Source organism: Otolemur garnettii, unplaced genomic scaffold, assembly GCF_000181295.1.
Source record: "Otolemur garnettii isolate 467f Iridium unplaced genomic scaffold, OtoGar3 scaffold00042, whole genome shotgun sequence".
Classification (NCBI taxonomy): Eukaryota; Metazoa; Chordata; class Mammalia; order Primates; family Galagidae; genus Otolemur; species Otolemur garnettii.
Window position 1 is genome coordinate 452,280 of NW_003852437.1, and position 11,708 is coordinate 463,987.

Genomic DNA, 11,708 nt, shown 5'->3' on the forward strand with positions numbered 1-11,708 from the left:
CGCCCGCCACAACGCCCGGCTATTTTTTGGTTGCAGCCATCATCGTTGTTTGGCGGGTCCAGGCTGGGGATTCGAACCCGACAGCTTAGGTGTACAACCCGACAGCTTAGGTGTACGTGGCTGGCGCCTTAGCCGGTTGAGCTATAGGCGCCGAGCCGAAAATATATCTTTATTTTAAATACTCAAAGCATTTAAGTGCCCATTTATAAAATAATTTGCTGAGAATGTTATGGGGTTATACATCAGCTGACAGTCTCTGCATTTTAAGTTTATTGTTTAGGTGTATAGACATATTAGTACATAGATACTGATTTATAATTTGTATATGTTACAGGAAGCACAAAAAATAATTATTGTTTTTATTTTTTTGAGATAGAGTCTCAAGCCATCACCCTGAGTAGAGTGCTATGGCATCACAGCTCACTGTAACCTCAAACTCTTGGACTTAAGCGATTCTTTTGCCTCAGCCTCCCAAGTAGCTGGGACTATAGGCATCTGCCACAATGCCTGGCTATTTTTTGTTTCAGTTGTCACTGTTGTTTAGCAGGCCTGGGCTGGGTTTGAACCCTCCAGCCTCGGTGTATGTGGCTGGTGCTGTAACCACTGTGCTTCAGGCACCAAGCCCAAAAAATTCTTTTATCTGAGAATGTCATATTTTGCTAGGAAGTGGATGGCAAAGGGCTAAACCAAAATACCTACTTATTTTTCTACTTCGTGAACTCTTAGAGATTAATAAGAACTATTGGGATTGTGTGAAAAATCACAAATCCATATATAATATTGTAGTCCACAAACAACTCTGATTATGCTCATGTTGGATCTGTTTTCACATACTGCTAACTCCAGCCAGGCATAAGATGTAGTTATCTGGACAGTCATTCGCTTAAAGCCCAGTCCTTAACTATAGGTATCCATCACTTAGGATTTTAAGACTTGACATTTACGTATACTATTATGATGTCTATGTGATAGAGTTGAGAGTTCAGTCCCTAGAATTTTCCCTTTTCTTTGGGCAGTCTTTTCAGAAAATTGAATTTTACAAACTATCTCTTAAAAGAGCATGACTCTGGTCTCTTAAGATTTCAACCATTTGCTGAGATACTTGTTTTAATTAGGGATAGGGCACAAGTACAAATAGAATTGTTAACTAACCCTTTTCTATGTGGGAAAATTATTACTGATATTTAATTATTAAGAATAGGATTAAATGTACTCTTTGTTATCTTTGAGGCTAGGAGTTATTCTAGTGTTTAACTGATTTTTAAGAAATATGTAATAATGTAATAATTTTAACAAAAACATTTTAGCCTTAAATGGCTAAAGGTGGAAAACTTATATGAAGATCTGGAGAGGAGCTGTGATAAAACACTTTATAAAGTAATTGCTCACATGAAAGTAACACAATGTTTAAGACTGGTTGACTTGTCTAAGACCTCTTCCTGCTATGTTATTTAAATGATATCTTCTTATAGGATTTTTATGGGTATGTTAGTAGTTTCATTTCATTGGAAATCAATAATGGGACCACGTTTGGGGGGAATAGAGGAAGGGGAGGTGGAAATCTAACTGTACATAATTGAAGTTTTTGGTATTGTAACATTGCTCTAAAGACTTGTTCTAATTTCAGTGTTTTGGGATCAGATGTTTTAGCCAAAATAGTAGATACAAAGCATGAGATTTTTAAGAAAAATGATTAAATCTCCCCTTGAATTTTTTTTTTTAACTGTTAAGAAATAGGGTCTTGCAGTTGGGCATAGTGGCTCATGCCTGTAATCCCAGCACTCTGGGAGGCTGAGACAGGTAGAATGCTTGAGCTCAGGGGTTCAAGACCAGCCTGAACAAGAGCCTGTCTCTACTAAAAACAGAAAAACTAGTCAGGCATTGTGGGTGGTACCTGTAGTCCCAGCTACTTGGGAGGCTGAGACCTGTGGATTGCTTGTGCCCAAGAATTTGAGGTTGCTGTGAGCTGCGATGGTGATGCCACAGCACTCTCCCCAGGTCAACAGAGTGAGAGAGTGAGACTCCTGTCTAAAAAAAAACGAATGGGGTCTTGTTATTTAGCCCAGACTTGCCTCAAGGGATCTTCCCACCTCAGCCTCCCAAATAGCTGGAACTATATATAGGCTTGTTCCACCATGCCCAGCTTTTTTGCGTTGCAGTTTTATTTTACTTTTAAAAATAAATATATTTATTTTAATTTATTTTTTAATAAAATACATATATATATTTACTTTTTAGAGATAGAGGTCTCACCCTGTTGCCCAGGCTGGAGTGCAGTGGCACAATCATAGTTCATGGCAGCCTTGAACTCCTGGGTTCAAGTCATCTTCCTATCAGCCTCTTGCATAGCTGAGATTATTATAGGCATGTGCCACTATGCCCAGCTGATGTTTTTTATTTTTATTTTTTATAAAGATAGGTCTTTCTATGTTGCCCAGGCTGGTCTTGAACTCCAGGTCTCCTGTGGTCCTCCTGTCTTGGCCTCGCAAAGTGCTGGGATGGCAGGTGTGAGCCACAGCAGCCAGCCTACATTATAATGTATAAGATTATTGGCATTAGGGGTAGTGTTCAAACTTGAGCTGTTGCAACAGCTTGCTAATGGTAGGCTTTTCTGAATTTTATTAAATGGCAGTCCCCACAAAATGATTATTTTACTGATTCAATTGTAACTCTCCATTCTTTTGATAGGATATCTACAGGGAAATGGGATTTGGTCACTATGAAGAAGAAGAAAGCTGCTGGGAGAAACAAAAGAGTGAAAAGAGAGACCGACCTCAGAACCGAAGTCGTAGCCGATCTCGAGAAAGGGATGGCCATTACAGTAATAGTCACAAATCCAAATACCAAACAGATACTTATGAAAGAGAAAGGAGTAAAAAAAGAGACCGAAGCAGAAGTCCAAAGAAATCCAAAGATAAAGAAAAATCTAAGTACAGATAAAAGATTAGAGGCAGAAATGAGTGGCTAACATACTCTCGTCTGACCTAGAGTACCAGGAAAGCAGATGTTCAGATTTTGTGTCAAGACAGTTCAAGACTCTGCTTGTTATTTTTTTCATAGTAGGATCATGGCCCTTTTAGATTAATGCTGATTATATAGGGCACTGAAAGATAAAGGATTGAACATTTTCTTTGTATATATTTTTTAACACTAATGTCATTGTTATACATAAATGGTAGTCTTCATTTTTAAAGTTACATTTTCACTCTTTTTTTAAATGAAGTATTTCATACTACAAAAGTATGTAAACATGTATATATGGCATAAAGAATAATAAATGTAAATATCTGTGTACGTATCAGCTAGTTTTAGAAATAGACATTACATTTTAGAAGTCTGCTTTTTCTACATTTTGTGTTTGTCATTGCTTTTGTTATAGTCTTACAACATATGTGTGTGTCCCTAAATGAAATGTTAATTTTGTATGTTTTTTGGATTTTATATAAATGGCATAATGTATGTTTACTTCTGTGACGTTAGTTTTCTGATGTAGCATTTTTTGAGAGTCATATATTTTTTATTGCCGAATATGCTACAACTTGCTTATTCTTCTGTTATAGACATTTGGGTATTTTGTGTTTGTTTTTGTTTTTGCTGTCGCATACAATGCTTCTGTGAATATTGTCTATTTAGGAGTGCTATTGATTGGTCATGTGGTATGGCTATAATGCCAAATTATGTTCTGAAGTAGCTGTGCTGGCATTGCGAATTACCTTTGTTTCACAAAATCTCTAACACTTGTTAAATTTGGACTTTTAAAATGTTGGCATTCTAATGGATGTTAAGTGGTATCTTATGATTTCCAGCAGAAAGACTACTGTTCTTCCCTCTTTTCTTCTCTATGTAAAGTATCTTTTTTTTTTCTGGCTACCTTTAAGGTTTTCTCTTTGTAACTGGTTTTAAGTGATTTCATTATGGTGTGCATGTTGTAGTTGTCTTTCATGCCTCTTTTGCTGTGGCATGTCTGTTTTACCTGTGGGTTTATTGTTTTCATCAATTTTGGGAATTCTGGGACATTTTTCTTCACTTACATTTTCCTGTGTTGTTTCTGTTCCTCTTCACTCAACTACAGTCCAGTTACTGGTAGGTATGTTACACCACCTGAAATTGTCTCACAGCACACCCATGTTCTTCAGGGTTTTTTAAAAGTCTTTCCTCTCTTTGCTGTGTCCTCATTATTCATTAATCTTTCCATCTGAGCTATATTATCTCCTTTTGATCTCATCCAGTGTGTTTTTCACCTCAGACCATTCTGTTTTTAATCTTTAAAAGTTCTGTGTGTCTTTATCTTCTATGTTTCTTCCTAACACGCTCACACTTTCCTTTATTTTTTTTGAACATCTGGTGTATGTTTATAATAGCTGTTTCAATGTACGTGAGTGGTGTGTTACCTGCATCATTTCTAATCTGTCTCTATTGATTTATTCCCATCTGACCCCAACCCTTCCTATATCTCCCCACCCCTGTATTGGACTTTAATTTCCTTTACATCCTGGTAATTTTTCATTGTTTACATTGGGTACTGGAGTTTCTGTTTTCCTTTAAGTATTTTGAGCTTTGTTCTTAGGATAAGATTAAGTTACTTGGAAGCAGTTTCATCATTTCATTGCTTTTAAGTATAACTAGTTAGGACTGGAATGGCCTTTAATCTAGGGCTAATTTGACCCACTGCTAAGGAATACCCTTCTGAATAATCTTCCCTGTTAAACAATTTCGCTACTCTGCCTCTTGGGAACATGAACTATTTATTCTGAGCCATATATGAACTCTCAAATTGTACTTTCTGCTTCTAGTAGTTTTTTTCCAGCCTTGGGTACTTTTTTCACCATGCATACACTTATTGGTATTTAGCTGAGGATCCGAGGGGAGCCCTCTGGAGTTCCCTCCTCCTTACTACTCTGCTGTACGAATTTTACCTTGACTTCCCTAAATTGTCTACCTACAATTTAGAGTTTCCTTCTCTAGCCTAGTGCTATGGCCTGGGATCTCCCTATAGTAAACTTGGCAGCTGTAGGGCTTTCTATGTTTGTTTCCCTTCCCTCAGGAGTCACTATCCTGCACTGGCTGTTGTCCAGCGTCTGAAAAAATTTGCCGTATACATTTTGTACAGGTTTTTAAAATGGGGAAGGTAAGGGTGGAAGTTAATTTTTTGGATTTGTATTTCCCAAATGCCAATAAGGCTGAGTGTCTTTTTACTTTTATAGTATATTCATTTCTGATTCCTCTCTGTGAAGAGCTTGTTTCATGTCTGTTGCCCACTTAGGTTATCTTTTTCTAACTAATTTCTTTAAGGAGTTTTTTTTTTTTTAATATATTGTAGATACTAAGTCAGGAAGTATTTCTATTTTCTTGGAAGTGAAGAAAAAGATTTAAATTATCCGTTCCTTGAAAGTTAGATAAAGCTTTCCTATAAAATTATCTGAACCTTGTATTTCTTTTGTGAGAACATTTCTGAACTATTAATTAGATTTCAAGATTATAGAATTACTAGCTTTTCCATGTCTTTAGTGTTAATCATTTTTGTTATTGCATTTTTCTGGGAATTATCATTATCATCAGAGTTTTTAATTTATTGATGAAGTTGCTTATTGTTTAGCTGGTACATTTTTTCCTATCCTTTTATTTCTCCTTTATTAATGAATGTTTGTGTGTCATGAACAGCATATAGGGAGATTATTTTTAAATGTAATCTTATTGATGTATTTGGATTTATTCCTACCTTCTTATTCAGTGCTTTTTCTGTTTCTACTTTTTTTTAATTAATAAAAAAAATAATTTCACTCCCCCACTTTTTGTTTTGGGAAAGAAACTGCCTTTGAATTTTACTGTTTACACTTACAGTATAATGTTAATATCTTTACCTTCCTGTCTTATTGAGAGTCTTGGAACTCTTTAAATCACTCCTCCTATAACTATTGGGCCATAATCATCCACTGTTTTAGTCTTAGCTTGTGATTTTTAACTTTAAAATTAGACGCTGAGCCAGGCACAATGGTACATACCTGCAGTCCCAGCTGCTTAGGAAGCTGGGCTGGGAGGATCCTTCGAGGCTGCAGGGTGCGGCTCACACCTATGAGTAGCCAATGCCCTCCAGCCTGGGCAACATAGCAACACCTTGTCTCTTTAAAAAAAAAGAAAAAATTAGACCTTGTGATTATTCCTCTTATACAAATAATTGTTTAGATTTACCCACATGTTAAAATAGTTCCTTCACTTACCATTCTTCTTACATGTCAGACCTTTCACCTGGGAAAATTTTCCCTTTTTCTGAAAGTTTGATGTTGCTATAGTGATAGTCTGTTGGTGGTAAACTGTTAGTTTTTGTTTATCAGAAATATGTTTAATTCACCTATGTTCCTTAAGGTTGATTTTCTATTATTTCTCTACATAATTCTACATTAATATTTTTCCTCAGTACTTTGTTTTTTTACTGTCTTGACTTTTGTTAATTACTGTGGAGATATCTTTTGTCATTTCAAATGTCATTCTTTTGGATGTAATGTAACTTTTCTTTCTGGCTGCTTTTTTGGTATTGTTAATTAAAGTTTTTATTTTGGTTAATTGTAAAAATAATACAGAGAGATCCCGTGTACTCTTTACCTAGTTTCTCCCAATGGTACCGTCTTGTAAAGCTATAGTATACACATACCATAATCGCCAAAATGTTAACATTGACAGATAGTGAAGCTGTAGAACATTTTCATATTACAGGGACCCCTCATGTTGTCCTTCAAAGTCTAAAATCCTAAAAATCACAATTCCAAAAATATTATTTTGGAAAGTCTAATTTAAAAATTCTTTAAAAGATATTTATTTAAATTTTTAAAAGGGAATTTATTTGAGAAACATATAAAAAACATGACAAAACACTTCATAGGCCCATTACACAACAAAATTAGAGACAATAACATTTTTGCAAGCATGAAAAGGTATATTAATGACACTTGCACAGGTTTAACAGTTATGAGCAGACATAACTGTATTTCTTTTTATAAAGAAATAGATCAAAAAGGGAAATGTATAAATCCATGTCACTCAGGCTGATAATTGGGGGCCTCCAGCTTTATAGTTGCAATTACCTGAAAGATTGCAACAACTGATTTTTCTCACCCATTTCACTTAGACTTACACTATCCTCTACTGGAAACTCTCACAGATACATTCACAATAATGCTTTAGCATTGAGTCTACAAGTACCCCCCCTTGTTGATCTGGCATACATCTATATCTCCTTAAACCACACTTAACGTCCAAATAAAGACAATTGCAAAGCAACAGTTCTGCCTAGGTTGGGCGTAGTGGCTAGCACCTGTAAAACTTAACACTGGGAGGCTGAGGCAGGTGGATGACTTGAGCTCAGGAGTTAGAGATCAGCCTGAGCAAGAGCAAGACCCCTACTAAAAAGAATTAGCCAGGCATTGTGAGGCTGAGGCAAGAGGATTGCTTGAGCTCAGCCCAGAACTTTGAGGTTGCTGTGAGCTATGAAGCTAAGCCACTCTAGCCTGGGGCAACAGAGTGAGACTCTTGTCTCCAAAAAAAAAAAAAAAAAGTAAAAATAGTTCTGCCTGGCATGATGCAACTATCCTGTGATCGTGATCTTCGGGATTTTGATGTTTGAGGATTATGGCATTCAGGATTGTGTCTATGAAGAAACCCTCTTTGGGATTGGCTGTGTTCCCCCCCACCCCTTACTCTTTGGAGGTTCTTCCATGTTTCATTGATCTTTATGGCTGAGTAGTATTACATGGTACAAATGTACCACAGTTTGACCCTTCATCTGTTGAAGGGCATCTGGGTTGTTTATAGTTTGAGACTGTACTAAATAAAGCTGCTGTTACTTGTGTGAACTTAGTCCTCATTTCTTTTGGAAACTGCTCAGGAGTGCAATTATTAGGTCATATAGTTATTGCTTAATTGGAATTTTAAGAAACAGCTGAATTGTTCAAACCATCCTATGTTGCCATCAGCAATGTGAGTGATCCACGTGAGTTCATCCACGTCCTTGCCAGCATTTAGTGGTGTCACTGTTTTGGGTTTACCATTCTGATAGGTATGTAGTGACAGCTTATTTTGGTTTTCATTTGTTTCCTTCATTGTTAATGAAGTCGAACGTCTTTTCATGTACTCATATCTTGTTTGGTGAACATCTAATTGGATTTTCTTGGCTTTTTAAAAAAGTTAAAAAATCTTTTTTTAATTTATTGGATCAGGTTCATTGAGGGTGCAAAGAATTAGGTTATGCTATTTGTATTTGTTAGGTAAGATCCCTCTTACATAATTGTGCTTTTTTTTTTAAATTTTGAATATTCCTTATGTGTTTTGCATACCAGTTCTTTGCTGGATATATTGTCTGCAGATATTCTCTCCCAGTATGTGTGTAGCTTGCCTTTTCATCTTAACAGAGTTTTGCATAGCAAAAGATTTTTAATTTTGCTGCAGTTTGTCAGTTTTCCCTTTTATGGGCTGTTTTTGGTGTCAAAAGTAAGAGGAAGTCTTTGTCTAGCACTAGATTCTGAACTTTTTCTCTTTTTTTTTTTCTCTCTAAAAATGTTGTACATTTAAGTCTGATCCATTTTGAGTTGAATTGGGGGGGAGCAGCTTATGAATATCCACTTGCACTATTTGTGGAAAAGGCGCTGGCTGCTTTTAAGGTTTTACTTCATCTTTGGTCTTCTAGAATTTCACTGTTCTTTATGTTTATTGGTATATCATTAACTGTGGCTTGATGGCTTCATGTTTTCCATTATTCTGGAAACATCTCTGCCATTTTCTCTTCAAATGCTGTCTCTCCCCTATTCTATCTCTTCTTTCCTTTTGCAACCCCAGTCAGTTTTATGTAAGACTCTCATTCTGTTGTTTGTATTTTAATTCTCATATTTTCCGTATGATGAATTCTGAGTGATTTTTTTCAGGTCTCCCATTCATTCTTCATATAAGCCCTAACTGCTAATTAACCCATCTACTGAATTTTTAATTTCAGTAATTCACTTTTTTGAAGTTCCATTTGATGGTGGTTGTTTTTATTAGTTTTCCTGGTTCTTGGTTTTTTGTTTTTGTTTTTTTTTTTTTTTGAGACAGAGCCTCCAGCTGTCCCCCTGGGTAGAGTGTCGTGGCATTACAGCTCACAGCAACCTCCAACTCCTGGGCTCAAGCGAGTCTCCTGCCTCCGCCTCCCAAGTAGCTGGGACCACAGGCGCCCGCCACAACGCCCGGCTATTTTTTGGTTGCAGCCGTCATTGTTGTTTGGCGGGTCCGGGCTGGGGATTCGAACCTGCCACCTTAGGTGTACGTGGCTGGCGCCCTAGCCGGTTGAGCTATAGGCGCCTAGCCGGTTCTTGGTTTTATTTTCTTCCTTGTTCATTATTTCTACTCGGTTTTATTTATATAGTTACTTTATGGTTTTGATAATTTCAATATCTTAATTTCTTGAGAATTAAAAAAAAAATTTTTTCCTGCTTACTCCTGTACATAGTGACTTCTTTCCTTGTGTGCTTGGATTCTTTTCCCTTAAATTGAGAGTACATATTTTGGGACTCCTATGGTTCCTAAATGAGGATGCTTTTCTCCCACAGAGGGTTTATATTTACCTTTCAGACTCCAAGTGAGCCAGTCGCCTGGGGCCACTTTGATTTCTTGACTTGGCATCTCCATGTGTAAGCATAGTGTACTTTTGAACTCTCAATCTTAGAGTTGACAAAACATCAGAGAAAATGTGTCTATTACTAAAGTCACCCATTCACAGCCCCATCATTACAAATTGGGGAAAATCCTTGTGGGTGTCTTCCTAACTGAGTCTTTCTCTGATGCTGAGCCCTTCTAGTCTCCTGGCTTTATGTGAAGATCTGAGATTCAGCTTCCTAATTCTTTTTCAAGTCCCAAACCTCATCTATCCCTCATCACTGTGACCTGAGGCCCTTAGTCCCCAGCTCCACATGCAGGGCCACCCTGACTGGTGGTTTGCTTACCATTGTGTTAATATACTTATGGGTCATGAGGAATTTCCCTGTCTTGCGGTATCACCAATGCATTTGAAAGTATGATTGTTGTAAATTTATTTTATTTTATTTTTTTGAGATTGAGTCTCAATCGCCCTCAGTAGAGTGCTGTAGCGTCAACAGCTCATAGCAATCTCAAACTCTTGGTTTTAAGCGATTCTCTTACCTCAGCCTCCCAAGTAGCTGGGACTACAGGCACCCACCACAACACCTGGCTATTTTTTGTTGCAGTTCTCGTTGTTGTTTAGCTGGCCCAGGCCGGGTTCAAACCTGCCACCCTCCATGTATGTGGCTGGCTCTGCAACCACTTGTGCTGCGGGTGCCAAGGCATGATTGTTGTGGCACATGGATGTTTTATTGGGGAGTTTGGAGGGGGTACTCACCATTCAGGATAGCTGGTCCAACACACTGCTCAGAGCAGGTGTTTCCCCACAATTGTACATAATTCTCAGCCGTCAGTAGAAAGAATTTTCATAATGTAAGATCCTAACCATCCTGAAAATAATAAGTACTGTCCATACTAAAAGTTCTAAAATGTGATCTGAAAGAACAAAGGAGCAAGAGAGAAATATCGATTGCATGTGATAGGAGCCATGAGAAGAAAAAACCTGCCACCTGAAACTTGAATTCAATGGATTCAGTTGGAAAAATCAGCAAAAATTTTTGGAACTTAGCATTTCAAGGAAAAACTGTCTTTCATTGCAATGCTGATATTTTAGGTATGAGAACCTATGGTTTTATAATAAAGTGTGGATAGAAACCCTGAGTTAGAGCAATCAGAAAGTGATTCGAATGGCGATTTCCTCTAACCATGGTGTTCACCAAGTATCCTTGATCAACATTAGCTCTACTACCACTACCCAGGATAAAGCGACTGTATTTCCCATTTCTTCTGTTTTGCTTCTCTAGGTTTTAGATCAGCTGTCCTCAACCTATGGGTTGCGACCCCTTTGTAACAATGAAAATATATCCTGCATATCAGATATTTACATTACAATTCATAACAGTCCATACAATTCATAACAGTAGCAAAATTACAGTTGTGAAGTAGCAACAAAAATAATGTTATGGTTGGAGGTCACCACAGCATGAGGAACTGTATTAAAGGGTCGTGGCATTAAGAAGGTTGAGAACCACTGGTTTAGATGAACTCTTAAAACTAGGCTCCAGGGCAGTGCCTATGGCTCAAGGGAATAAGGCGCTGGCACTATATGCGAGAGGTGGTGGGTTCCAACCCAGCCCCGGCCAAAAATTGCAAAAAAAATAAATAATAAGTACAAACAAACAAAGAAAAAACAAACAGGCTCCTGTGATATATCCTACTGGCTTTTGCTAAAACTAAAAAAAAAAAAATTGAGTGACTTGTTCATAGTCAGATTTTTTTTTAAAGAAAAGTTAGTTTGAGCCTACCAATTCTCAGTTATAATGTCACTGTAAAGTTTCAGCTTAATCTTTCTTACCAGTTGAATTTTCAAAGATTGTTGATCAGAACTATTAAGGGCTAAATAAGAATAGGTTTAAATAGGTTCAGCAATTATACTTTTACAAATGTCTTGTAATACATTTGTTGCTTATTAAAGAATCATCTTTGTTTTCCACTCTCCATAACAAAGTTAAGTCTCACATTTCTTACACATTTAGACTGAGTCACAAAGAGGGTATAATAAATAGTAAAATTGAAATCATAGAAACCTCACCTTTCAGGGGCTGTTG

General features: G+C 37.0%; 1 protein-coding gene across 1 annotated transcript in view; it reads left to right on the forward strand.

The window, feature by feature from the left end:
• Nucleotides 1-3,922, forward strand: part of PPIL4 (peptidylprolyl isomerase like 4) — a 39,945-nt gene extending 36,023 nt beyond the window's left edge. The window contains exon 13 of the mRNA XM_003790257.1: nt 2,689-3,922. Coding sequence (XP_003790305.1) covers nt 2,689-2,940 — 252 coding nt within the window. The 3' untranslated portion in view covers nt 2,941-3,922. The remainder of the gene's footprint in view (nt 1-2,688) is intronic.
• Nucleotides 3,923-11,708: the final 7,786 nt, after the last annotated feature.